The following is a 27,332-nucleotide window of genomic DNA, read 5'->3' as shown; positions in this document are numbered from 1 at the left end:
ACACCTGCATCCTAGGCATGATATACTCCAGAGATATCTGTGCGTTCACAGGCGTAATGACCCTCACCATATCCAGTAGCTGCGTGATCGTCCTAATCGCAGAAATGACCACAATCTCTGACTTGTCATTGAGCAAAGCAACGAGATATGGCAAGACCCGGTCCAGTTTTGCTTCGTCGGTCAACCGCTCAGAAAAGGCCAAAAGTATATCGCATGCCTTAACTTTTGAATTTGCGCGTGCCGTATTTCGGAGAGAGGAGACAATCAGCGTCAGGAATATCAGCGTGCCGTCATCTGCCAACGGCTGCTTGTCGCTCGACACGGAATGCCCATTATTCGGGATGTTGAGTCGGACTGGGAAGTGCCCCAGTCCCAGCCTGGGAGCCACCGGTCGTTCCTCCACCTGCGTATCGTGATTGTGATATCCCAAGAAATAAGAGATCTTGTCGAAATCCGACCACACCCTCTCGATCCTCTCATCAGCTTGACCGACGTTCTTGGCAGGATCTGAAGAGTGCCCAGGGGAGAGATCCGTAATCACCTCCATGTACTGGTGCAGAAAGTTGTAAAAGTATGCCGGAAACACCTTTCCCTTCCAAAACTCAAGGTACTGTTCCGCCGAATATCTCTTCTGCGGATCCAGCTGTATCATGTGGCCCACCATCTCCCTCAGGTCCTTATCAGGGATCCGACTCAGGTGCGATATCCCAGGATCATAATCCCCTTTCCGGTACTTGTACAGCTGACTCAAGCTGAAGATGGGCGCTTCAAGAAACAGCTCTGCAATCACACACCCGACGCTGAACACATCCATCGCCCATGTTATCTTTGCATTTGGGTCTAGTTCCTCCCCCGAAGGAACAAATCGCTCTGGCGCCAAGTAGCAAGTTCTGCGGCCGGACGTGTCGAAAAAGTAGGAAAAATCGGCAGGGTTGTCCTCAGGTAGCATGACCGGCTTGAACGAGGACGAAAAGTCGGACAGGTACAGCCAGTTCCACGACGTCACCAGTGTATTCTCCGTCTTGATATCGCCATGATAAATGTCCTTGTCATGGCAGTCACGCACAGCGCAAAGCAGTTGAAAGGCCAACCATCTCTTCTCGATATCTTCCAAAAACGGTCGTGTGCTCAGACGGTCATATAACGAGTTGTAAAAGAACTGGCGAATCAAATATCCGTTCGTTTCGGTCTCGATCGCACGTTGATATGGAAGGGCATTTGGTACATCGGCCAGCACGTTTCTTACCCCTAGAGACAACAAGTCAGCAATGCCCACAGTAAAGCTGAGGGGAAAGGGCGCGTACGAAGGACCTGTTCTTTGTACTTGTCCAGGGACATGGGATATGGTTTAATGAGAACTTTGACTAATACGACTCCATCATGGTGTCTTGCTCGGATGCTCTTCATGAAGCGGGCGGTGCCAATGCTCTTTTCGTAGACCAAGTCGGCAAGCTCAGGAACGTCTATCCCGGCAGCCCCAGCTGGGGGTGCGGCGAGAGAAAATCCCTGCCCCATCGCTGTGTGAGATATTGAGCGGTGGGACGCTTAGAACAGCTGGCTACCTAGGTCTCAATGTTGAGAAAGCTCGGCGCATTTTGGAGTACCAGTAGACGAATGGTTCGCGGTGCTCGAAGTTGCGGAAAGGTCGTCAACAATGCGGGGTGAGGGAGGTATTCGTGCTTGGTACGGTCGGAGGTCGCGAGTGACGGTCAGATGTAGTCTTCTCGGGGTCGAAATGCCGGGGAAATGTGTATGGGACAGAACTTTGGGTCAGCTTTATGATGCACGAGGTGCTTTGGTCAGTCGGTGTTGAAGCCTACAGTACGCACACGGTGGTGGGCCAATCGGTGCCTGCCGATAAGATAACGATAGCTTTTGGCTCAAATGAAGTCACTGTGGGCCGTTTACCTTTCAGCTCCACCCATGATCCCAGCCTGTCACCCCGCGAACTCCACACCCCGCTTTGTGCATATAAGTGACAACTTCTCGACAGCCTTGGAGGTGGGCAACAAAGCACTCGAAAATGATGCTGGAGGTTTGTTGGGAGAATAAGTTGATTTCATTTCCGAAGAATGTGACACAATCCTCAATGACAGTCACAGCCTCAAAAGTACAGGATCCTAACAGATTTCTCTAACAGTTTTTTGTATTTAAAACAAGTACCAGCAGAATATCTTGATGCTATGTGATAAGAAAGAAGCACGAGAATCTCTAACCGGTCATCATGAAGATACTCTCCTGGACATCATTACAAACCGAACACCCCCTAATCTCCCCAACACCAACCGCAAACACCTTCCTTAACATGGGTATATACCAAAAACTAACACGTTTTGGGTGCGATATGTACAAGGCGGCGAGCCAGGGATATGACCTGAGAAGGTCGAGAAGAGAATGCAGCTAACCGTGTCGCAACCGAACTCCGTGGCCAATGCCAAACAATAAAGAGACACTCATCGAGACATTATTCAGAACGTAGATCGAGCGCTGGTATCATAATCGCAAGCTATCAATCAGGACCCAGTTGTTGTCGTCAGCGGGTGGCTGCTAGATCCCGTCTCGGTAGACCCATCGCCCTCGATCGTCCGTCTCCAATGCTCTGGCAGGCAGACACACACGAGGGGGAACGCCTTGATTTCACCGTTCGCTGGTGGAGAAGTCGATGCCACTCTGCCAGATGTGTTCGAGACCCCGCTGTCTCGCTGAGCATTCCTGCGAGCCTCCCACTCCTCCGCTCTCTCGTCCAACAGAATACCCGTCGCCCACCCATCGTCCCAAATACCCACAACCTTGAGCATATGCCCGCGGTCCAAAGTGAACTCGTCAGGGGCACGCGGTTGATATGCCCACAGCACAGCCACCCTATCGCCAGGGTGAATTTCGTCTTGCGAATAGTAGTCTCTGAAGAATGGCAGCTGCTCGGACTGCTGGCTGGCCATACCTTGGGGAGAGGACATCCCACCACTAGTTGGGGAGTGCGGCTCATCACTATTCAGCACCGAGCTGCTAGAGAGCGAACCATTCCTCCTGAGAGCAGTTGGCGGAGGTCTGAGAACTCCAATCCCCGTGCCGCGGTCTGATTCTGGGCTGGACCCAAACCCGTCAGAGGAGGAATGATCGTCGCCTCTTCTTCTGTCGCTCCTCCTACTGTAGCCGGCAGACGTGGCTGTGGCGATATCTCGGCCAACGTGGTGTGATGGTGCATCGGCCGAGTGTCCCTCGAGTGCCGACATCCGGGCTATTCTACCGCCCGGTAGAGCCTCAAAGCCCGGCGGCACACCTGGCTGTCCTGGTGTTCCTGGCTGAGCCATTTGAGGAACGGCCGGCCCTTTCCTAGCAGGCGATGGTTGATTGAAGACGCTTCCGCTCTGGCTTCCCTGCCTCTGCCTACGCCGCCGCCAACAGAGGAAGATGCCCAATGCCAACAGCGCAGCACCGCCAATCGATCCAATCACAATTCCAGCGATGGGTCCCCCTCCTAGCCCGGTCTTCTCAGCGTCGTTTTGCTCGTTCGAGGGCGGCAGTGCTGTGTTTGTGGGAAGTACAAAGGTAGGTGTGATCGAGGGCAAAACGACGCCAGCACACCTCGAATCGGCATTCGAGTTGTAGCAGCAACTATCGGTCGAGTTGATGCCGCCCTTAGCGCAGTACCAACACAGACCAATGGTGCTACTACCATACCCGCAGTTCTCGGGCTCGTTGGCGATACCCTGGATACAGGAGCGTCCGGAAAGCGCATTGTCAGGCGATGAGCAGTCCGTAAAGTCGGCTCTGATCTGCTCCTTTGCGTTCCTACCGGGGTTGGGACAGAGCGTGTTGTCACTGACAACGTACGTCTCGGCCTCGGCAAATTGTGACTAGTCATGGTGTCAGTACAACCTCCCAATTCTACACCAAAACATAGGGGACATGGGGTCTCGTACGCATGTTTCCGCGCACACAGGTCGAGAGTCTTCGGGGGCGAGACTGCAATCTGCTATCGATTCTTGCACGATAGTATTACATATTACAGTAGTTGTGAAACGCGCGTAGAGCTCGGTGGTGTTGGTGAGATCAAAATCCCCGCAACCAAGCAGGGTTTGATATCTAGGAACAGTCAGTAGTCGAAACCTCGCAACATCACATGGCGTCGACGTACTTTTCTTGGACATAGTCCGATTGCACAAAAGTCAATAAGCGTTGATCGAAAGTCTCGGTGCTAGAAACGAATGATAAGAAACGACTGCCGGCAGCATGTTAGTCCATCTACAATCTGAAACCCGCTGGAATGGATGTCTGATATCCACGTGGGACAAGCGACTTACAAGATACCGTTCAGACGACCATTGGAAGTTGTAATGGAAGCTGACTGCCAGGCCGGACAAGCTTTAGATCCTTGCAGTGAAATGCAGGCGGCCATGGCAGTTGGTGATGCTGATAATAAAGAAAGAAGCACGGTCTTGGTGCTTGCTAGCGAATGCCCTCGCCTTCTCCGGGCTGGCTGTCCGCTCATTGTGATCTCCTCCTCTCCCCCTCTGTGGTGCCCAGTTGGCCTTTCGGCAGACGCGTCACTGGTGATGTCGCAGCAGTTTCCGGGTTGTGGTGTCACCTTTGCGAAGTTGTCATGGTTGTCTTGGGATGCTATCATGGCTCATAGTCTTGAGGTGTGTGGTGCCAGCGAGTCGGAGCGGCGAACCTTGTTTGACGTGGGCGTACGGAGTATTACCGGCCTAATTTGTTGCTCAATTGAGTAATATTGCGTGTATTAAGTCCCTAACAAAAAACTGTCCGTGGCGTTGAGCTGGTGAATGGCGAATGGCGAACGGCGAATAGCCCAAGGTCGGGTTGACGATAGAGAGGAGACTGGACGAGCTGTTTTTGTTATGGAAGGCAGCTGGGCCTGGTCCCCGCATATATGCGAGTGAATGAGCGGCAACCAGTGAGGAGGTCGGTGGCCAGCACCAGCGCGACAGCGACCAGCGGTTCGCTCTTGCCGGTCAAGGTGTGGTGGCTGCAGGAGTCGGCCAGAGACAATTGGCAGGAAGGGATGGCAGTCAAGATGGTGGTGGTGGTTGGACAGCCGACTGACGCGATGATCGCTGCAGGTTGCAGGAACAGAAGGCCCAAGATGCAGTCGCAGCGCGGAGGCCGAGATGGGGTGCAAACGAGCGGAACGAAACAAAGTCTATTTCTGAGGGTGAGGGTGTGAAGACGGTCGAGGTCACCTGTTACTCGTTGTGTCTGTACAAGTGGCACGCCCCAAGAGAACAAAAGGAAGAGAACGACGAAGAGAGAGACGGAGAATTGAAGGTGGATGTGTGGATTTGGAAGTCAGCCAGGAAGCGTGTGGATTGGTCAGGGACCCACCGCCAATCTCGCTTGAGGTTAAGGTATCGGTGTACCGCTTGCCTCATCAGGCTTAGGGCTGCGTAAATGCAGGGGCTTTGCAGATAAACCCTGTCCTTTTACAGGTTGTGGTGCTTCAAGTCTTTCTACAGGGCGCCCTGAATCAACAACGTGCAGAAACAAGAAGCCTCTTTGTGATGTTTTGATGGAAGAGAATACAGATCACGATGTTGGAGACATGAGTCCTTCCAGGACTTGTTGGGACGAAATAAAGTTGGGAGAGCCCGCTGCCGGTTGTGGAGCACTGGGACTTTGGGACATTACGAAGTATAGGCAGGCCATGAGGGCTATTGCAATTCTTATGCCTTGAAAAGCAGCCTGTGCGCTTACCTGGCAAGAGGAATTTTTGCTTCCAGCACCTTCGTATAGACGAAGAGGATTTAACAAACTGTGAGATGGTAACAAACCGCAAATCTAGCGGTGTACACACGGAGCACAGAAAACAGTCCTGTCATCTGAATTCAGTTTGTTGTGTTGCCATGTGTTGGTCAGAGCTCCAAGCTGCCATGTTTGACAGCGCCTTGCATCTTTAGCTTTTTCCCTCTGCTGAAGACGCGTTGCGCACAGATGGTGGCTGAGCACGAGGCTGCAAAAAGTAAATCCGAAAGGTTGTTTCTGGCCCGCCATGGCATTGAGGCGCTTGTCTATGATCGACTCGCCCAGCACCATGCTCCTGCGACTATACCAGCCGAGTTGTGTTCAACGCATTCAACCAGCAGTGAGTGGTTGACATGCTTGACATGGAAATAGCTTTAAGGTCTTCTAGGGACTGCCTTCCTGTGCAACTGCAATCACTTAAAAGTGCCCCCCAATGTCGAGGATGAGCTTGATGGGATGGTGGGTTGGGAGACTTTTCGATGTGGGGCCCCGGACCCGGGACCGAGCTAGCACGAAATAATAGTGGGGCAAGCACATGGTTTCAAAGTCAGTCTCTTCTCATTGGTTGCCGGGACTTGGTGAGACAGCTTTTGTGGACGCCCCCACGATATCAACCCGATGGCTGTCTTTTGTATGTATCGCCGACCTCTGCAGCTCGCTCCAGCTTTCACCAATGGGAGGTATTCCTTCGCCGCCTTCGACATCATGGACCATGCCATCGACAGGCTCAATTCCAACTCTTAGAGATCCCGAAGGGCATCTATTCGGAATCTGCAAGTGCGCGATACGGTCTGTTGAGCCGGGAATCAAAAGACCCGACTGCACGAATAATCTAAATAAGCGCTTTAACTACCGGGCGGGCGATTCGACTGGTTGACGGAGCGCGGTGCATCGGAATGTGTTTCTTGCCGCCCATTCTCGGAACCAGGAATGTATTTCAGGCCATTGGACAGCCGCCCGACGACACCACACGGCTCGGAACCTCTGCGTAACTGAGCGTAACCAGATATTATCTGGCTCTGGGATGGACGGGAGCGGGTGAGCTAGCTATCTTTGTCTTGTTTCTATGTGTATCCCGACTGCCGGAATCTTTCCTTTTTTCCCTCGTTTTCGTTCAGCATCATACCGCTCAGACCCTCTGGCCATGATGCGACAACCATCTGCGATCTATCCAATGAATGCCACAGGAGGTACCGAGTCTACCAAACAAGCTGTTTCCCGCGTTCCATCTTCCACCTCAGGTTTCATTCCGCATTCTAATGCTAGTCTGAACCGGGCCTTGTTCTTTGTTTGCTTCTCTGTAAATACTAGGTGGGATACTCGACAACTAGAGAAGCGCACTGCTTCTTAGCACTATCTCGTCTCCACAACATCAGTCGGACACGCCGATTCCATGTCTGCTAGCCAAATGATTTTCAGGACCTCCATCCCTTCGAAGCATGGGTCTCTGAACAGATCATTCATGCAAGCACTTGCAAAACGCTGACACCCCTTTTCATACACCCAGCAGCCAGATTGGGCGAAGCGAACTCCAGATGGTCCAACGTAACCCAACCCAAACAGAACTGTTTCTCAATGCATAACAAAGCATGCCGTCCAACGAGCAAGCGAATGTGTCGTTTTTCACATCGTTTCCCCAGGACCAAATTCAGCTCTGTACTTACCGGCCTTATAAGAAACCTGAACCGAACAGAGACCTCTCGGTAACTGTCAAGCGAAGCAGCTGCTGCCAGCTTCCCCCGCATCCTGACACACTGGAGGGTTGGTAGAGAGATAGACGATGTTCAAATGCCGCAACCTTGTCTGGGAGGACCCCTGATTAGTGTCGGTAGTTGTTTTGAGCCCCATCTTTATGCTTAACGTCGATGGGAAGAGGGTCTGGACTCCCGGTGGCTATTGTCGCGATCAAGATCTGCCTACCTAAACAGGCTGTTGACCGCTCAGTCAGATCTAACCGATGGCAAAAATAACGCAGATCCGGGGAAGATTTCCTGGCTGTACACAGCAACACACAGACGGGAGAGCTGTTCACATGGCATAGGAGGCATACATTTGCCGAAAATAGCCTTGCTTCTGATGCTACTACCAACCTACTGCCATGGTACACAAAGATGGCCACCGAAGGGATTGCCATACTATATGGTGACTTGTTGCATGCCGAGTTCAGGTTGCGGACAAACTTCAACACAACACTAATAGACCACAGAACAGTAGATTCAAGACATGAAACCAATTCATGTATTACAGTTAAGGCATCACATACAAGTCTTCATGGGAACGAAGCAAAGTCAAGACAAAAAAATATTATTATCTCCCATCCTAAAAAGAAAAAGGCAAAAGTTGTGATCATCATCCACACCTTCCCTCCCGTCCTCCTCTTCTCATCCAGCCCAGCCGGATGTACTTACTCACCACCCACCTACCCGCACCTTAGAGTTTACACCACCACCTCCCAGCTCTCCCCCTTTATATACTCCCCCTCCTCCACTCATGTCCTCCCCCGATCGCTAGAGACATACCTAATCCTCTGCCTGGTAGTAAACCCCTCCTCGTCTGTGGTGACCACAGTCCGAGTCTTGTAAATAAGAGAAGGAGTAGCCGCCGCAGCGGTAGAAGATTGAGAGAGAGAAGTGTATGGTCTCCGGTGAAACTGCTTCTTGGTTCGGAGGTGGGGGGAGGTGAATTTAGCGGTGGAGCCGATGACGGTCATTTTGAGGATTTAGGGGGGGTTGTGAAAGGGTTGGGGGTGAGATAATAAGAACTTACCTTGTTGGTGAGTGAGATGGAGATGAAAGGTTGTTGTGGTGGGAGGCTGTTTTGGTTAGTAGAAAGGTGTGGAGGATGTATTTTTGATGATGATGATGATGATAAGGGAGGAAAGGGGATTTGGGGGGCAGGGGGAGGGGCAGGGGGTTTATATACATTTTGGCTCAGGGGGTAAAGACAATACATTGTTCAGTATGAGGAGATAGACAATGAGATTGTGTTGCTAGTAAAGGATAATGCTTTGTGTGCGGTTTCTAAGTGGGAGGCTTTCTTTGTTGAAGAAAAGAAGAGAACAACGACAAAGGAGGATATCTTATCTTTAGAGATACCAATGTATCGGAGAACGGGGACAGTTGTCAAGGTCTTCACTGAACACTTGGGTGTCGTCGAGGCTACGATGGATATCCACAGAGATCATAGCTGTCCCCTACCTACCTTAGTTATGACTTGCTCGACAGATGAGTATGTATTATCAAGTCATTCGGAAATAATGCCTCACACATCCATGCCGAGTGTGTTACAGGGGTAAGATGACACTAGCAAGGGTATGTCGTTAACAAAAAGATGGACACTGCAGCTTTGAATAAAGGCCGTGAGGACCAGTACAGTATATCTATCCCGAGGGGATGGGGAAGGGCAAGGCCAACGGATGATGGAAACAGCGAGGCCATGGTAACTGAGGCGACCCAGAGTGTCTTTGATATCCACTTACCTGCAAATTGGACATCTGTGAGCCTAAAAGTATAGTGGCTAAGGGGGCTTCATTCAGGTATCCAAAAGCATATGTGTTTCGAATTTGTGGGGAATCTGCACGGTAAACCATGCCTCAAAACATAATAATAGATTTGGAAGAGAAATGAATAGGCCTTAGAAGATAGTTAGTAGACTTGAGAAGTTTATCAATATGCCTTAAAAACAGTTGAATAGGCCTTGAATGATAGTTAATATGTTTTCAAAGATAGTTGAGAGGCATACAAGGATATTTGAAAGGTTTATTTTCTGTTTAAAATGGTGTAGACTTCCAGTAACTTCCAAAGGTCGTAGGTCTTTGTCAGCTTTGGGGCCCTTGATCGTCGTAGGTAGTTTGGTCTCCATATACCATATGAGAACCACTGTGTAGCCCCTTGACAGTCCACCACCGCAGAGAGTCTGGCTGACAAGGATCTATCTTGAGCCAGCGCCACGCCGCTGGGAAATTGCTGGGTGTACTTGGGGCGGAAAGACAGATTTCTGAGAGATAAGGGTAGTTCCTGTCGATGCCAGCATGTCTGAAAGCCATGTATAAGGCCGTCAGATGTTGAATATCAAATGCCAAAGTCTCAGAGTCCATACGCTATTGCCCCAGAAGAATTCTCGTTCCGTCGGCGTACACAAGAATGAGGCCGATTATTGGCGAATGTGACCCCCACCAGTCAAAATACGTCTCCGCGGTTCCAAGTCTTCTGGGGGAATATGTCACCTTCTTTTTGCAGGCAATGATTTGGGATACATTAGACATATGCGCCACGTACGCGAACGAGGAACCTGGCTCATAAGAGCAGGCTGAACGGAGCCATGATGGCGGTTCTGGACCGGGCTTAATAGCGATGTTTGGCTGCAGCGTTGCAAACACCTTGACACCCCGATTGGAAAGGTTAAAGTATGTCTGAACGGGCTCCCCGTTGTCGAGTGGGCCTATCAGCCGGCTCCAATTCAATTGTTGCGTTTGGAAACTTGTCGAAGAGCAATGAGCCAGGCTCAATAGGGGTTGCGGCTGTTGGCCTGGTAATCACATCGTTGCCTTTGTTGGTTACAATCTGCAAATCCACAATTAGTACCGTGACGTGGCTCTCAGCTGCTGGGGGTTCCTTACCACAAGGCAATCTCTGAGGTGTATGCAGCACGCCGAAACCAGATGCTGTTTATATATTCATCCGGTGCGACTGGCAAATGTATCCAGATTGGATCCTCTGTTAAGATGACGAAGTCATTATATATAGCCAGGTCATCTTCACCTATGTAGTGGGTGTGAAGATAATAGAGACCTTCAGACCAGCAGAATGAATATCCAGTGACGCCCGGTCCATTGATTCGAAATGGAACCATTTGAAGACTTTCCAAAGGCATCTCAGGTTGCAAAGGAGATAGAGGGCGGCAATACAGCTTGAGGGTAGCTACGTTCTCCCGCGGCAATAGCGCGGAGAATGTCATATTGTGGAGATTCGATGAATATGTTGGCGCATTCACTATATTTCGGAGTTTCACGCCATTTATAAATGGAAAATGGTCGGCCAAGTGTACCCTCGGGTGAATAAGAGGCACTTACATCGTATTCTGCCTGGAGTACCTGGGGGGACGAGAGAACCCGCCACCAGAATCCTGGTCCAAGATGTTCGGATGAAAGATTCATTTGCTTGCTCTCGGTACTAGAAAAGAGCAGGTCCCGCATGCCCAGGTGATCTTCTAGCACATAGAAGATGTTGACATCGGGGGTCATTTCCGGGTCGTACAATTTCCGGAAGCATTGCGCTCGACGTATGTTGGAGAGTTCACAGACGTATTTATAAACCCCAATGTCAATATACCGTGCCCAGATGATTTGCGAGAGATCCAGGTTGTGGTGTAGGTCTTCAGGGGCAGTATACAGTCCTTGTAGCATAGCAATCGTGTACTTCCCAACCGCAAGCTCGGATATCATAAGGCACAGCTCATGAGGAAGGTGACACCACATATCACCCATTTTGGTAGCCAGAAGCTGCACCATCCTCTTTTTTCGTTTGATATCGTATGATGGCATTGGTTCGAACGAGAAGGCAGTGATGGTGAGGAGGTCGTGTCGAGGATTGCCTGCATAGTCGAAACATTCTGCGTGATATACAGGGACAGATCCGTTCAAATAAGACTGATCATGAGCACAGGCTGGAGGGCATGGCCTGAACTCCTCCTTCAATCTTGGTACATCTTCAATACTATGCTCATTATTTATGAACGCAGAGTAAACTTCACCATGAAGTCTTGGTTGGCCAATGATTAGCAATAGCTGTGTTTGGGGTAGGAGTCAGACAACTTACTGGTAGCTACCATCCATTCGTTAGGCTCAATTGGGTAGGTGCAAAGGCGACACCGGCGAGGGACACAAAAGCCAACCCATGGGCAATCAGATGGGGTATCGGGGTTGTGTTCAGAGTCGTGATCAGGGTCGTGATCAGAGTCGCGATCGAAGTTGCGCGCGGAGTCATCGACAAAGTCGGGACGGGAATTGCTGTTGTCGTTATCCATGCCGAGGCCTGGTGACAAAGAAAAGTCGAAACGTCGAATTCAAAGGCAAGGAGTTAGAGTTTAATGCAAAGGGACAGATGAATATCATCTCAGCCAACAGCGGGCCATTGACGAGACCACAGTATGGGCGACAAGGCCATCATTGGTGAGACTCGTCCAAGCACTGTACTAGATGCACAGCGCTTGAGGCGCAGCCTGAAACGCTGAAGACAAACCACCGATGGGCAAGGATGAACCAGCCGCCGGTAACCTTTGAAGATAAACCGGTGGTAAGCAGCATGGTGGTCCTGAATGGTAGAGCTGTGGGAAGGAGTCTGGGAAGATTGATAGTGATAAGCGGTGGACGATGACACCAACCTGGAGCTGCCCCACCTTTACACCATGATCTTGACCCCGCGGAAGTGCATCTATCCCCCACTTTGAGCATCTTGTGGATAGATAATCTTACATCTCTTCTCTTTTTTGCTCGCTTCAACTACAAAAGGCATTCCTCATTTGTGAATTTAACCTCTATTAAGAGCCGAGGCCATGTCGTCCCAATCCCCGGCTTTGCGAGCAGCCATTCTGATTGTCTCAACGACAGCTGCAAAAGACCCCTCCACCGATGCCGCAGAAGCTACACTACGCAGTGTGTTCGAGCAGGATGGTGGCAACCAATGGACGGTTGCTGAGACTCATATCGTGAGCGATGACTCGGCAGAAATCCAGCGTCAAATCACCACTTGGACGGAACCTGTGGAGGAAGGCAAACACATAATCAACTTGGTTGTGACAACGGGTGGCACCGGCTTTGCCATTGCTGACCGCACCCCTGAAGCTGTGTCGCCATTACTTCACAAGCAAGCCCCTGGTCTCGTTCACGGAATGCTAGCAGCTTCTCTGGCTATCACTCCTTTTGCCATGATGTCCCGCCCCGTTGCGGGCGTGAGGAACAAAACAGTCATAATAACACTTCCTGGGTCCCCCAAGGGCGCCAAAGAGAACCTCCAAGCTGTGATCAAGACACTACCACATGCTTGTCTTCAAGCAGCCGGAGCCAATTCTAGAGCTCTTCACTCTGGCGGAGTGAAGAAACTTGAGAAGGAAGCAGGAGTGGGCTCCCAGGGCCATGCCCAGGCTCAAGCTCACACTCACGGTCACTCTCATTCACACCATCATGACCATGGCCATAGCTGTCATAGACACACACATTCGCACGGCCACGGCCATGGACACAATCACGGAAACTTAGTCAGACTCTCCTCTGAAAACCCCAAATCCAACGACCCATCGCTCGGCCCCAGCCGAAGACACCGCTCCTCCCCATACCCGATGCTCTCGGTCGACGATGCTCTCTCCCTCATAGCCAAACACACCACATACCCCACAACCACCACCGCCAAAGTCACCCCTGACCTCGTCGGCAAAGTCCTTGCTCAAGACATCTACGCCTCCGCTCCCGTCCCAGCCTTCCGCGCCAGTATTGTAGACGGCTATGCCGTTGTCGTCCCCTCCTCTGGGCACCTCCGCGGAGTCTACCCCGTAGTTTCTACCTCCCATGCCGCGCCCTCCTCCAACCTCGTCCCCTTGAAAGAAGGCCAGATTACCCGCATCACCACCGGCGCGCCCTTACCCCCGGGCGCCAACTCCGTCGTCATGGTAGAAGACACAGTCCTTATCTCCACGACCAAAACCACCCACCCAACCACCGGCCAGGAAATCGAAGAAGAATCCTCCGTAGAAATCCTCTCTGACGGCATCGTCAAACCCGGCGCCAACATCCGTGAAATCGGCTCCGACATCCCCCTCAACACCCTCCTCCTCCCAAGCAAGACCCGCCTCTCCCCAGCTTCTATCGGCCTCCTCTCCAGCATCGGAACCCAATCTGTCAAAATCTACTCTCCACCCACAATCTCCCTCCTCTCCACCGGCGACGAAATTGTTGACCCTTCCCTTCCCCGCGAATTATCCCTCGGCGAGGTCCGCGACTGCAACCGTCCAACCCTCATCTCAGTCATATCCCAAGCAGGCTTCACCCCTCTCGACCTCGGGATCGTCTCAGACAAGCAATCCAACCTCGAGACCACCCTCCGCCGGGCCCTTCGATCCTCCGACATAGTCCTCACCACAGGCGGCGTCTCAATGGGTGAATTTGACCTCCTCAAACCAACCATCGAACGCTCCCTTGGCGGGACAATCCATTTCGGCAGAGTCAACATGAAGCCCGGCAAACCCACCACCTTCGCTACCGTCCCAGTCAAGAACAATGACGGGACGAAATCCCAGAAGATGATTTTCAGCCTCCCTGGCAACCCCGCCTCGGCGCTGGTGACGTTTTATCTGTTTGTTCTCCCTGCTTTGCATCAGTTAGCGGGTATTAGTCCAGTAGGACTCCCAAAAGTGCCAGTGGTGCTAGGTCACGACTTTCCCGTTGATAAATCGCGGCCAGAATACCACCGCGCCATGGTGACCGTCTCGAAGGAGGGGAAACTCATCGCCACTAGCACAGGCGGGCAGAGAAGTTCCAAAGTAGGAAGTTTGGAAGGGGCGAACGCACTGCTTACCATGCCGGCGGGTAATGGTCCGATCAAAAAGGGAGAAAAAATCGAGGCGCTGATGATGGGCGAGTTGAGGAGTGAGCTGGCTTGATCTTTTGTCTCTTAACTTACGATGTAAACGAACAAGGAAGTTTTGAAGCCATGTAGCGTAACCACAAGATTTGAATTATGGCTGTTATATATTTCTCTGCACCAGCGAGCAAAAAGAAAGTGGCATTCAAGTACCTCTGGAAAAGAAAATGATCGCCTGGTGAAGAAAGGAGAAGTGAAAAATCAAAAAGCTCACCAACTAGCTCTGCTAGTTGGATAGAGACAACCAGTGGTTTTACTTGGACTCGAACGGACGCCCCTTGGTACTCTTTGGTCCTTACCAAAGTCGGTGCCGCGACTCCCAACACTGCTGAGCCATTTGCCAAGAGCAGAGTCGAAGGAGACTCGTCCAGTGACGAAAGGAGCGAGAAAGGCAGTATATAAACCCCAGAAGGGGAGGAGCGACATTTGGTGGTAGTCACATGATGCGGAAGGAGCAACCTGATGCTGGTTGTGTGGCAGGAGCAGCATCACTGTTTTGGAGAGATCAATCAACATAGCCAGTCTCTTTGACTCTGTTCTCCTTTGTACAATAACCTTGGCAAAAAAAGAGTAACTCTACTTCTACACACTCCCCACCACCTATCCCCCAACCCCATCCCCCAAGTTAATACATATGCCTGTCCATCATCATCAATGCCAATAAAGACCAACCAACCAACCAACCCATACCCCCTTAATAGCCCATTTACCGCCCTAATTTCTTCCAAAAAACGCCAGGTGTAATGAAGAAAAAAATGAAGCTTGCTTACTACAACACAGACGACGACGACGACGATGACAAGACACGCTCGCTATAGCAGTCTCAAATTCTCATGGATGCGTGTTTCTTTTTGGGTGTGGGGAGGAGGGGGGGGGCGGCGTCATATATGTGGTGGTGTGTTGTGTTGTGTAAGATATGTGTAATGTACACCGTTTCGTCATCCTTGAATGATGCGTGTGTGATAATGGTACGTTAGAGGTAGTTAAAACCACAAGACAAGACAGGACTGAAAAGTTGATCAGGAGTGCATTCCGAAATCCTCAGCCTTACCGGCAACGAGAAGTCCAATGATGAGCCCGAAGAGTCCAAGAACGGAGCTGAAAATCTCGATGACGAGGATCTTGACGAAGCTGTGGCATATGATGTCAGTAGCTGTACCTTGATCATGTTGTTGATCGCGGGCGCACATACAGAGTGGGATCGGCAGCATCGGCAAGAGCAGCACCGCTACCGTTGATACCAACAGCAACACCGCAAACAAGGTTGCACATGCCGACAGTCAGACCAGCCCAGAAGAGCGCATAACCCGTAAAGTAGGTGCTGCCAGAGTATACATCCGCGCCCTCGACGGGGGCGAGCTTGGCGGAGAAGACGATGGCCATAATGACGCCGTAAATGGCGACGACCTCACAGAAGATAATCGAGATCAAGTTCTTGGTTCGGATTCGGGGGGCCTTGACACCACCACCCAGGATGGAGGAACCGGTGATAAAGATACCCCTGTAGTTTGCATCACCATGTTATTATGCTGTTGCTCTGCCCAGAACGATAGGGGTTGGTCCATACCATGCTGCTCCTACTACTGAAAGGCCGATACAGAGGGCAATGCCTGTGTCTGCCCACGCGTATGGGGAAACGGATTCGAGAAAGGCGCCGACCTAGAACAAGCGATTCGTCGTAAGCATGCTGTCGAGACCGCGTGATGATGGCTTGCGCTGATAGGAACAGATCGAACGGATGGACGGATGTAATCGTACATTGAATGCTTCACCGTTTCCAGTAAAAAGCATGTCTGCGCAGTCAATGTGGTTAGCAAAGGAAACTCTTCATGATGGCCATCTCGCCATGCATGCTGCTGCGCTGGTGTAGGCAACTCACAAGCTCCCACCACTGTCAGGAGGGTTGTTATCCCCGCAACCCCGTACGTTAAGCTCATCCTGACTGATGTATTGATTGCACCGTTGTTCGGGTTCGTGCCGATGCTTGTCGATCGAAAAGGAGGCGGTCGTCAGGTCCCTTTCCAGAGCTTCGACAGTTCGTTCATCGGCTTTGATGCGTTGCGTTGCTTCCAGGTTCCCCAAAACACAGATGTCCAATGAGCCAGTCCACAGCGCCGCCAACTGCCAAGCCCGCAGCTGCTGCGTTGGAGACAAGTGGATCCCTTGGCACGTGACTCAGACGGCTTCGCCTGCTTCCAGCTTTCTCAGCCCTCCTTTTCCCCAGAAGTATTTAAACCACCCAAACTTTTGAACTTTTCATCAAACAACCACGCCATCAGACCCTGCGGTATCAAGAAAATCGCACTAGACATAAGATACAGACACGATGGCGGCGAACACCGGCTTTTACGATTTGTATCGTCATGGAAGGTACATATTTACTTGCACGAATCCGCCCTCTTGATGGCTGCGCGAGCCCCATCCGCGGATGCGGTGGCGCACCCCAAGGCAGCATAGCAGAGCAAAACAAGCCGTTTCACTGCTGCCCACTTCTTTCCAACACAGATCCATTCTTCATCTCCATATCGTAAAATCAGGAAGTCGAGTTGCTGACATTCCCTGTCGGGATACAGTCTCGGCTTGACGCTGACGGATGCCCTCGACGAACTGATTGGCGATGAAAGTATCGCTCCTCAGCTCGCCATGAAGGTGCTGACTCAGTTCGATCGTGTTGTTGCCGAGACGCTACAAGAAAAGGTTAAGCAGCGCTTGACTTTCAAGGTGAATACCATCTTCTTTCCACATTCCTAACCTGAGGGACGCTGTACACGAACACCCATCTATAACCCTTGCATACACACAACCCTTCTTTGCCTGCCCTCTCACGGCGAGTGGTTAAGAACATGCAAGGCTAACAACGAGGTTACACTCCTCTCACGTTACAGGGCTCCCTCGACACATATCGCTTCTGTGATGAAGTCTGGACCTTCTTGATCCGCAATGTCACCTTCAAGATGGACGGAAACCAAGGATCGGTCGTCGCCGACAAGGTGAAGATTGTGAGCTGCAGCGCGAAGCGCAACGACGACAAGTAAGCGCCGTTCGCCAAGCGACCTGAGCTTTTGTCACATCATGGACTTTCTTTTTTTGCAATGGCAAGCTGGAGTTCGGCATTTGTTTTCGAGGCATATGGGCATAGTATGGGCGTTTTATAGGCGTTTATGGTCAACCTAGAGGTTCTCATATGCGGTTTGCTTTGAGATTACACACCAGCAGAGATCTTATTTATACAGCAGCTCACCAGTCGTCGAGACTTGAGCAAAAAACCATTGGGATAAACAGACATGGGACTGAAGAGGCCCTCATATCACATATCGTTTGTTCTCATGTGTCTCGGCCGGATGGCCTGGGAATCTGTGATGATGAACTGAGCCAATCGGCATTCGTGCCTTGCCCACCACCTTGATTGATAGGGGATGGCCATATATGTTGAATATATACGACATGAAGTTTCTGAACTTGCTCAAAAGCGGGCAAAGAGATTACCAGGTATCTAAGTAAAACAGTCTGCAAATGAAGGTATCATCACACTGAAAAGGCCCCCCTGTTCTCCAGTGGCACGTGCACCACTACAGGGGCCAGAGTTGACATCAATCCAACATCGCGTCAAGAAACACACTCATCTCACAAGTGTAATTGAGAACTCATCAAGCAATTACCATCTCACCTATCACCGCTTCCAAGTCTCAGATTTGCATGACTCGAACTTTGACAACCACTTCCAAAACCAACATTGGGACACCGTTTTCGTGAACAACGAACCTCAGCCAAGACCTCCATCCCACATCCTTGGAAACGGCACAAAACAGGAACCGAGGACTTCTGTGCGTCCCCAAACCGCAGGCCTTTTGTTCCGGGCCATCCGCTACCCCCATTCGATAACGGACGGGGATCAATTGCTCTTTAAAGCCAGCCAGTCGGCCTTCCTTGTTCAGCGCGGCCCGCGTCTGTCCCCACACCACGACGACTCAAGCAATGCCAACGACAAGACAACAGGCGCAGCGCAGGCTTGCTTCTGGGTTGGATGATACAACAACCACCTCCTCGGCTGTGACTTCTTCATCGGATACGAACGTGACATCTCTCAAAAAGAGAGCCCCGCCAAATCAGCCAACGGTTGCAGAGGATGAGAAGGACAAGCGTGGTATGAGCCGGCTATCAGATGAGGAGCGTCCGCTCCTTCCGGAGGGTACAGCCGTTGATGGGGTTGGTGTGCCATCATCGACGGCGAGCTGGACGAAAAGGAACGAGTGGATTGTTTATGCGCTTGCTAGCGGGGCTTGTGCTGCTTTTAATGGTGTTTTTGCCAAGTTGTGAGTGATTCTTTGTCATGTCGAGTGTGTGTCTGGGGCTCAAACTGATGACGATGTTAATCTCTGCAGGACTACGACTGAGTTGACGACTACACTGTCGATGTGGATTGCGCGCCTTGTTGGCCTGGAGAAGGCTGAGGGGATTGTTGAGGTTGGTGTGAGAGGTGTAAGTTCACTCCATTTTATGAATCAAGCCATGTAGCTATGTATCTGACATCTTCAACAGTCCTTCTTCTCCCTCAATCTCGTCTTCAATGGCATCGTAAGTACCGTTTTCACTTATGTGTTCCACATGGCCTGATACTTGCATACCCCCCGCCCTTCTCTTCCCCTTGCCCCTTGCGTCAATGGCGCGCAAATCCATGCATCCACCACCTCAGCTGAGTGGTCCAGCCCTACGAGGCTGCGAATAATACCAATTGTGCCTCTTCACCAACCCCCACCCCTCACCTCCCTCCCACTTACAACACCCTCACTTTCAAGTCGCACTAACTCTTGCCTAGATGTGGACCCTCTTTACAAAAGCCCTCTCAAAGGGTAACTCTACGACTCAAGTCTCAATCATGAACACCTCCTGCAACTTCTTCATCACCGCCATCCTCGGCTTTGCCATTTTCTCTGAGGCGCTCCCGCCATTGTGGTGGATGGGGGCTGCGATGCTTGTGGCGGGGAATGTCATTATTGGGAGCAAGGATGAGGGGGCCAAGGAAGCAGTGATGAGTGATGGTGTAAGTGTGGATGGGATTTCACTGGCGACGCAGGATGATGGGGTTGAGGGGAGGAGGAGGAAGAGTGAGGATGATGAGGAGGAGGATGAGGATGTGTTACAGGATTTAGTTGTGGAGGAGGAGAGGTGAAGGGGGTGTTGGTTGATGTGATACCCATTCTGGCGAATAGATACAAAACATGTAGATTTTATATGTATACAGAACTCTGGATTGTCTCAACCTGATGTTGTCTTGAGATGCTCAACACTCCAACTCCCATTGGATCACCACACCGTCAACCAGCGCCCAGCGGTTATTAGCGGGGCTTCCCACTTACAGGGGTCCAACGATAAGGGAAAGGAAGCTTAATCCGACGTTTAGTGCGGGGCACCAGTTTTTGGCGTGCAGGGAGGCGGGTGAGAATCAATCCAGACAACCCCAATTCAAATCTTTTTTTCTCTTGCGACAACCGCCCTTTTGTGTCGTAGCAGCAGAGTAGGAGCTTTTCACACCCGACCTGCATATACATCTCGAGAAGGGAACGTGGTACAACATCGCGCTGAGGCAGCAGCAAATCAATCAACGCCGCCGGCAATGGTCTTCCACAATGACTGGGAAGGGTTCAGCCCCGCCATCATGGGCAGGGTGATGGACTGTGAGTTTTGTTCCCCCATCCCTAGGTCCCATTCGCTTTGTATGGTGGGCTAATATGTTGTGTTCCCCTCATATTGTAGATGCTGTAGATCTCTGGCACGAACACCGCATCCCTATTTTGCTTTCGACGGCGTTTATCCTTACTTTTTTGAGATTTTACCTCCGGTTGAACGACGCACAATCAGAGCAACAGAAATTGGTGGCTTTGCCGAGGGCGTTGAATAAGGACGAGAAGAAGACGACGACGACGATAACAGAGAAACTTGACAAGGTGGTGGTGAAGAAAGTTTCCAGCTCGGAGGGTTCGTCGGGTGATGATGAGAAGAAAGAGGGGGTAAAGAAGAAGATCGCCGGGCCGCAGGAGGATAAAGGGTGATGCGAGTAAACGGGTGAAGAAGGAAGGGGGAGAAGCGAGGGAAGGATTCAAGTTTTGGTCTTTATTCTCTTGTTTGACGGGGAGCACCGAGAAGATCGCGAAGCAGTTCGCGGGGGCGTTTAAGGAGGCTTTGACAAAGGCAAAAGGGGAGCAAACGACATTCTTGCCGCCGCAGGTGTTGGATCTTTCGGAGGTGGACTATGATGAGTATTTCATCAGTCCGCCAAAGACGGAGGGGGAGGAGAAGGTGGATTACTTTTATTTGATCCTGCTGCCGAGTTTTAATATTGATAGTATCAACGATACCTTCTTGGAGCACCTTCAGGAAACACACCACGACTTCCGGATTGATACCTCGCCGTTGGCGCCGATATTGGGGTATTCGGTGTTTGGGTTTGGGGATAGGGAGGGGTGGCCGACGGAGGAGGAGGGGTATTGTTTCCAGGCGAAGGAGGTGGATAAGTGGATGGCGAAGTTGAGTGGGAGGAAGAGGGCGTATCCGCTGGGGATGGGTGATTGGAAGAGGGACGGGAAGGAGAGATTGGCGGAGTGGAAGAGTGGGTTGGTAGATGTGTTGGGTCAGATTGAGCAGAATGGTGGGCTAGGGGAGGGTATTCCTGGTTCTGGTGATCCGATTGAGAGTGATGATGAGGAACTTGATGATGATGGAGAGGTGTATGATGAGAGCGCTGAGCAAAATGGAAAGTCCAAGAGCTCGGGGGATTTGGGAGATCTGGAGGATCTTGGGCAGATTATGGCGGCGAGCGGCAATACTGGGAAGAAGTCGTCTGGGCCGATCGCGGTCGATTTCACAACCGAAGGCAAGCCAAAAAGGAAGGCTGCTGCCCCGGCCGTCATCAAGGAAATGGTACCGAAGGGTTCACCCACATATAACTCCTTAACGAAGCAAGGCTACGCCATCGTCGGCTCTCACTCGGGTGTCAAGATCTGCCGCTGGACAAAGTCTGCCCTGCGCGGCCGTGGCTCCTGCTACAAGTATTCCTTCTACGGCATCAACTCTCACCAGTGCATGGAAACCACACCATCGCTCTCCTGCTCCAACAAGTGCGTCTTCTGCTGGCGCCACGGCACAAATCCCGTCGGCACCAACTGGCGCTGGGTCGTGGATCCCCCAGATCTCATCTTCAACGGTGTGAAGGAGAATCACTACAAGAAGATCAAAATGATGCGCGGCGTCCCTGGAGTACGAGCAGAGCGCTTCGCTGAGGCCATGCGCATCCGCCATTGCGCCTTGTCACTAGTCGGCGAGCCCATCTTCTACCCTCACATCAACGAGTTCCTCGGTATGCTCCACAAGGAGCGCATCTCCTCCTTCCTTGTGTGCAACGCCCAGCACCCCGATCAACTCGCCGCCCTCCAACACGTCACCCAGTTGTATGTCAGCATCGACGCCTCAAACAAGGAATCCCTCCGCCGCATCGACAGACCCCTCCACCGCGACTTCTGGGAGCGATTCAACCGCTGCCTCGACATCCTCCGCGAACGCCGCTTCCAACAACGGACGGTATTCCGCCTCACCCTCGTCAAGGACTTTAACCTCGAAGACGAAGTGGAAGGCTACGCTGACCTAGTCCAGAAGGGACTCCCTTGCTTTGTCGAAATCAAGGGTGTCACCTACTGCGGAACATCCACCTCGTCCTCGGCAGGTCTGACGATGCAGAATGTGCCCTTTTACAACGAGGTGTGTGACTTTGTGGTAGCGCTAGAAAAGGCGCTGAAGAAGAGGGGGCTGAATTATGGGATTGCGGCGGAACATGCGCACAGTTGCTGCATCTTGCTGGCGAGTGACAGGTTTCAGAAGGAGGGGAAGTGGCATACTAGGATTGATTACGAGAGGTTTTTTGAGCTGCTGGAGGAGAGGGGGCCGGATGGGGAGTTTACGCCGGAGGAGTATATGGGGCCCGAGACGCCGGAGTGGGCCACGTGGGGGAGGGGAGGGTTTGATCCGAGGGATCAGAGGGTTGATAGGAAGGGGAGGCCGGTGGAAGTTTCATAGGGGTTTATAGGAAAGACATGGAGTGTGGGATTCAAAAGGAGTTTTGGGGATTATGTAAAGAATGGACTACTAAAATAGAAAAGTGGGACATTTTCATGATACATACGTGATACAATACACTTGGTACTTGAGGTTTCTTTGTTGGTGATGTGTTGGGTGAGTGAAGGGACTACCTACCTACTTACCTACGTAGCGAAGATCGCAAAGGGTGAAAGGAGGTGATTTGCGTTCTTCGGATTCTTTTTGACCATACCTATGTCTCCCTCTGTTGAAAGCGGTTTTGTGAATATGGCAAGATTGGTGATTGTTTGCAAACATTAGTTTTGGTTGAACAATCTCTTCATGCTGTGTGTGATAGAACCCGCCTCGAGTTTGTTGCTTTAAACCACACGAGCGGAAAACCAAGTGAACAGTGTTAGAAGACTTGTCTCTTCTAAATCAGGTCACCATGCTTCTTTTGCCCAGAGGCTTCACATTCTCCCGCTCTCTTCATCTCAGGGGCATAATCCAGCACAAAACCCAAGCAGCTTCCCCTCATCTCCAACATACGAACCGCGGGACAGCATCACATGCTCCCATCCCGTGTCACAGTAACACACACAACCCTCCCCCCAACAATTTTCTAACTTTTTTATTTTTTTTACTTTAATCACTGGGTGTTGTGTGGTGGTGTTTATCTCATTACAGAACCGATCATAAGCAGAAGCCCTCCCGCCCCAGCAAACCCCTTTCCCTTTTTTCTTTTGGTTTGCCGCCCCAACCCCCAGTTTCCCATACCCCCCCATTGATGAAACCAAGTTTGCCCCTCTTCCCTTCCCCCCCTACCTCCCGGCCCCGCACTACCTTACCCATCATCATCATCCCATGATATTTTGTCTATATGTACAAGCGTCTTTTATACACTCCCCTCTCTTTTTAAACCCAAAAAAAAGAAGGGATAAATCAAATCCGTCTCCCGCCCCTGTGTCTGGATGGGAAAAGAACAAAATCAGAGCAGAGAGAGATTGCCGTTTTCGCCGAGTAGAGTGATATGTTGACTGTGTTTCTTTGCTTGCGCGCCCGTAAAATGACAGTTCCGTTGTCTCGATCGCGATATGCCGAGGTCCTCCCGTTTCTCTCCTGGCTGACTTTTTGCTTTCCCTTCCCGACGCGACAGGTGCTCTCCCATATCCTAGTCCAGCCGTCGTCATCTTGTCCATTTTTTGGGCTCATTATCGTCGTTTCCAGATCGTGTTGGTCTTGTTGTCGGAGAAAAGTGGTTAATCCATGTCCGCTGGGTTGACGCCCATCTCCTCCATCTCGCGCATCAGGGCGGCCATGTCGACGCCGGGGGGACCGGTGTAGTTGGTGCCAATCTTGAGCGCACCGTCGTAGGCGATCATTTCGGCGAGGATGTCGAGGATTGGCTATTGCGAGGGTCAGTAAGACAGTCAAGAGTTGGACTGGAAAGCGAGCATTCTTACCTTGGAGACAGTCTTGTCGTAGATGTTGATCAGGTCACCAGGGGTGGGGTAGACCTTGAGAGCTTTGTAGAAGCCGAGGGCGGCCTCGAGAGCCTTGGAGGGGTCGGCGGCGAGGGTTTCACCGATCTGAACCTGCTCGAGGAAGTAGGCCTCCTTCTCCTCCGAGTTGTCGGGGAAGCCCTCGGCCTTGGCTTCGTCTACGGCGAGGTAGATGGCTTGCTTCTGGGCCTCGGCATCGATGAGGGCCTGCTCCTTTGCGCTGCGAGCCTGGCGGCGGTCGTTGCGGCGCAATTCCCTCCTGAACTCGGCGCTGCTGCGGCGACGGTAGTCGAAGTAGACGGCGTAGGCTGTGAGGAGGGCAGTTAGCTTTTTTTGCGGCCTGGTGCAGGGAGGGATGGGAGGTGGAAGTTGGAACGGGCCGGAACACACCCAAGAGACCAGTAGCAACCGCGGCCACAGCAATGACGGCAGGTCTTGTCGCTGAAGATTCCATTGTAACAGAGGCTTATTATTTATGGTGAGGGGTAGAGGCGGGTTGATAAATAGTGAGCTGGCGAGGTTCTGGCCGAGGGGCGCAACTGGAAACCGAGATCAAGGCGGGGAGAGATCGGGTCGGATGGTAGCTTGAAATGGATGGCTGGATGGGTGGTGGGAAGTGGGAGGTGGGAGCTGAGCTGCAGTCTGCTGAAGGTTCGCAGTGTGCCGCTGGTAATTTTTCATCCCGTTGCCGGCCGAGATCTAGGTTCACTGCCAAGCTCTGTCCACGGGACCCGGGCCAGAGAGTCCAGGCGGGGCGATGACGCTAGCGTAGGTATGTAAAGCGCACGGTCCAAGCGGCTGCATCATCTAGCTCCACTGGTTGAAACGCAGGGGAACGTCGCTGGTGGTTGGAGGGAATCGGCCTTGTGAATTTGAAGCCATCAACAACAGCCTGCGCGCCTGTAGCCAAGGAGGCTGACGCTTGTTGTCTTGTCACAAGCTCGTGTTTCTGTTGAGCAGAACACCGTCGTTTCTCTATTAACTTTGCCTCCGGCTTATCCCTCTGGCTTCTGGCTTTGGCTTGTACTTTTATCCCTTGTTGTTGTGCCAATCGCCCACCATGTCTGAAGATCGGGATAGGCTCAAGATATCGCTGCGAAGCGGCGGAAAGAGGAAGAACAAGGCAGCCCCCATCAAGATCTCCGGGCCAATCTTGCAGCAAAATGATGCGAGCTCTCAGAGGTCCGGGTCCCGGTCCATCGCGGAAGAGGCCCCGCCTGCTCGGCCCCGACCCCCGCCGCAGAGCAGTGGAAAGGTGAGTTCGCAGCCGCTTTGGTACTACATTTCTGTGCTCCCTGACTGACAGCCTGCTTGGAAAATAAGACGTCCGATCTTGTAAAACGGAGATACTCGACCCGCTTCAACCAACTCCCCACCGATTTCGATCCAACCGCCAACCCGATGCCAGCTCTTAGCAACCTCGACCAGTATGTTCAAGCCCAGGCTCAAGACCGCCGGCCCCCACCGTCTAGAGGAGGTGAGAGTGGTCGAAAGGTTGGAGCTACACCCGAAGTCGATGTCAGGGCTCTTCGAGATCCGAACCTTGTTGTCGAGAACTATGTCGCCGAGATCCTTAGTGAGGCCACCGAGGACGAGATTCGCGAGTATGAGATTGCTTTGCGCCAGCTGAAGAGCCGCGCCTCGATTGACTTGCAGCAAAATGTCTACCAGAACCGCACACAGTTCATCAAAATCAGCAAGGAGGCCGAGAAGCTCAAGGGCGAGATGCGCACTCTCAAGAACCTGATGTCGGAGTTAAAGACCAACACCACAGCACTTCGCTCGGCTTCCAACAGTACCGAACCCGTTAGCTTCAACAATGAGATACCTTCAGGGCTCAGCAAGCGGGACAAGCGCAGCTCTGTCGCTGATCGAACGGCACTCTGGAGCGCGCAGATGCAAGCGCTCTACAAGAACGTAGAAGGCTCTCAGAAATTTCTACCAAACGTCCCTGGTCGTCATGTTGTTCAAAATGCAGGTCCGTGGGTAGAGCTCGATAATGCGACCTACAAATCTAGACGGTCTATGCAAATATTCCTCCTGAACGACCACCTACTAATCGCGTCTCGCAAGAAGCGGAAGACGGATGGACCTGGGGGGGCTGATGGGAGGGGTCCAATGACGAAGCTGGTGGCTGACCGGTGCTCGCATTTGTTGGACGTGGAGGTGGTGGATATGGCTGGGACAGGCGATTCGTCAGCTGGTAGGAACAAGTTGGCTGATGCCATCATGGTTCGCGGCGGTGGAGGAAACGAGTCTTTTATTTACCGGACAGAGAAACCGGAAGATCCTGAAAAGGGAACGCTGATTCTCAACATTCGCAAGACTGTGGAGGAATTGCGCAGGAACCTCCAGTCTGAAAGAGAAGCCACCAACAAGGCCAAGGAGACCATCAACTATTTTGCGTCGCGCGATCCTGGTCTCTTGCAAAAGACTGAGCTGCTCGAGACGCTGTCCGATATCAAGGATATGCTCATTGAGGTGGATGGGAAGCAGCAGAACCTTCGCTGGGTCGAGAGCGAGATGGATGAGCTGGATATCAATATCGCTCTCCAGCAGATTGAACTGGCAGTCGCCCGCATCGAAAAGTTGAAGAGCTTAGCGTTGGGTCTACGTAAGAACGCCATTGCGCATGACTTTATTACCTTCAAAGTTGAGGAGAGGTGTGCCAAGCTGGCGGCCTTGATTGCCCGTGAGCTCACTTCCACGCATCACCACCAGCGGAAGACCAAGCAGAATGTTTCTTGGTTAACGCGCCTCGGTTTTGAAGACCGTGCCAGAGAGGCGTATCTGGAGGCCCGCAGTGAGATAATCCAAAAGCGATCTAGGTAAGTCGATTTTAATGGAGAGAAATGTTTGGATTACGCAGCTAATCATGACACAGACAATGCATCTTCAAGGGCGACTTGCATCTGTACATCTGGGAGATCTCATTTGTTTATTTCACCATCATACGAAACACCGTCAGCTGTTTCCAGGCGTGTTTCCCGCCTCCCATGATGAGCGCATGTGTCAAGTGGGCCAAGGAGGAAGTGGATGCCTTCAACGGAATCCTTGCTCGGCAGCTCAGCAGTACCGAAGAAGGCGACGAGGTGTGGGTTCAATGCATGGATCGGGCAAAGGAACATTCCGACATGCTGTCTGAGGTTGGCCTGGATTTTCGCAATCTAGTCGGACAGAATGTCAAGACCGGGGCCGAGAGTGGCTCTAACGGGCCGGTTGGCTTGGGCTTGTCTTAAGCCTAATAGGTGTATGGGGGATTTGTTTATCTCCTGAGGTGTGTTTGGGGGGTTTTTGGTGTGGTTGTAGTGGTAATGAAAAATAATGTAGACTTATTATTGTGAGATAAAATGGGTTTGGAACAAGA

General features: G+C 51.7%; 10 protein-coding genes across 10 annotated transcripts, besides 1 other annotated feature; 5 read left to right on the top strand and 5 right to left on the bottom strand.

Annotated features, from left to right (window-relative positions):
• Position 1: 1 nt before the first annotated feature.
• On the bottom strand, positions 2–1,515 carry PODANS_6_1830 (uncharacterized protein; the record flags this gene model as incomplete). Its single annotated transcript, XM_001910286.1, has 2 exons — positions 2–1,248; positions 1,305–1,515. Coding segments are annotated over 2 exons (1,458 nt in total), but the record flags the coding sequence as incomplete, so codon positions are not given.
• Positions 1,516–2,513: 998 nt separating this feature from the next.
• On the bottom strand, positions 2,514–4,627 carry PODANS_6_1840 (uncharacterized protein; the record flags this gene model as incomplete). The annotated part of the gene is made up of 4 exons (XM_001910285.1): positions 2,514–3,857; positions 3,924–4,086; positions 4,139–4,222; positions 4,305–4,627. The coding sequence occupies 4 exons, from the start codon at positions 4,625–4,627 to the stop codon at positions 2,514–2,516; spliced, it is 1,914 nt and encodes a 637-aa protein (XP_001910320.1).
• A 6,009-nt stretch (positions 4,628–10,636) lies between these two features.
• Positions 10,637–11,305, bottom strand: PODANS_6_1850 (uncharacterized protein; the record flags this gene model as incomplete). Its single annotated transcript, XM_001910284.1, has 1 exon — positions 10,637–11,305. One exon carries the CDS (start codon positions 11,303–11,305, stop codon positions 10,637–10,639), a length of 669 nt encoding a protein of 222 aa, XP_001910319.1.
• A 1,010-nt stretch (positions 11,306–12,315) lies between these two features.
• On the top strand, positions 12,316–14,415 carry PODANS_6_1860 (uncharacterized protein; the record flags this gene model as incomplete). Its single annotated transcript, XM_001910283.1, has 1 exon — positions 12,316–14,415. The coding sequence occupies one exon, from the start codon at positions 12,316–12,318 to the stop codon at positions 14,413–14,415; it is 2,100 nt and encodes a 699-aa protein (XP_001910318.1).
• Positions 14,416–14,638: 223 nt separating this feature from the next.
• Positions 14,639–14,783: a repeat region (rgion quadriplique le chromosome 1 et sur le chromosome 2).
• A 632-nt stretch (positions 14,784–15,415) lies between these two features.
• On the bottom strand, positions 15,416–16,333 carry PODANS_6_1870 (uncharacterized protein; the record flags this gene model as incomplete). Its single annotated transcript, XM_001910282.1, has 5 exons — positions 15,416–15,527; positions 15,589–15,897; positions 15,964–16,055; positions 16,155–16,189; positions 16,276–16,333. 5 exons carry the CDS (start codon positions 16,331–16,333, stop codon positions 15,416–15,418), a joined length of 606 nt encoding a protein of 201 aa, XP_001910317.1.
• A 389-nt stretch (positions 16,334–16,722) lies between these two features.
• On the top strand, positions 16,723–17,431 carry PODANS_6_1880 (uncharacterized protein; the record flags this gene model as incomplete). The annotated part of the gene is made up of 3 exons (XM_001910281.1): positions 16,723–16,766; positions 16,970–17,117; positions 17,282–17,431. 3 exons carry the CDS (start codon positions 16,723–16,725, stop codon positions 17,429–17,431), a joined length of 342 nt encoding a protein of 113 aa, XP_001910316.1.
• A 940-nt stretch (positions 17,432–18,371) lies between these two features.
• Positions 18,372–19,566, top strand: PODANS_6_1890 (uncharacterized protein; the record flags this gene model as incomplete). The annotated part of the gene is made up of 4 exons (XM_001910280.1): positions 18,372–18,709; positions 18,779–18,875; positions 18,936–18,971; positions 19,213–19,566. 4 exons carry the CDS (start codon positions 18,372–18,374, stop codon positions 19,564–19,566), a joined length of 825 nt encoding a protein of 274 aa, XP_001910315.1.
• Positions 19,567–20,125: 559 nt separating this feature from the next.
• PODANS_6_1910 (uncharacterized protein) lies at positions 20,126–22,463 on the top strand (the record flags this gene model as incomplete). Its single annotated transcript, XM_001910279.1, has 2 exons — positions 20,126–20,269; positions 20,442–22,463. 2 exons carry the CDS (start codon positions 20,126–20,128, stop codon positions 22,461–22,463), a joined length of 2,166 nt encoding a protein of 721 aa, XP_001910314.1.
• A 1,259-nt stretch (positions 22,464–23,722) lies between these two features.
• Positions 23,723–24,419, bottom strand: PODANS_6_1920 (uncharacterized protein; the record flags this gene model as incomplete). The annotated part of the gene is made up of 3 exons (XM_001910278.1): positions 23,723–23,869; positions 23,927–24,273; positions 24,356–24,419. 3 exons carry the CDS (start codon positions 24,417–24,419, stop codon positions 23,723–23,725), a joined length of 558 nt encoding a protein of 185 aa, XP_001910313.1.
• A 606-nt stretch (positions 24,420–25,025) lies between these two features.
• On the top strand, positions 25,026–27,204 carry PODANS_6_1930 (uncharacterized protein; the record flags this gene model as incomplete). Its single annotated transcript, XM_001910277.1, has 3 exons — positions 25,026–25,212; positions 25,272–26,793; positions 26,850–27,204. The coding sequence occupies 3 exons, from the start codon at positions 25,026–25,028 to the stop codon at positions 27,202–27,204; spliced, it is 2,064 nt and encodes a 687-aa protein (XP_001910312.1).
• Between the last annotated feature and the right edge of the window lie 128 nt (positions 27,205–27,332).

The sequence above is a fragment of the Podospora anserina genome, chromosome 6, assembly GCF_000226545.1.
Source record: "Podospora anserina S mat+ genomic DNA chromosome 6, supercontig 2".
NCBI lineage: Eukaryota > Fungi > Ascomycota > Sordariomycetes > Sordariales > Podosporaceae > Podospora > Podospora anserina.
Note: the sequence above shows the minus strand (reverse complement) of the source record. Positions and strands in the feature narration are given on the sequence as shown.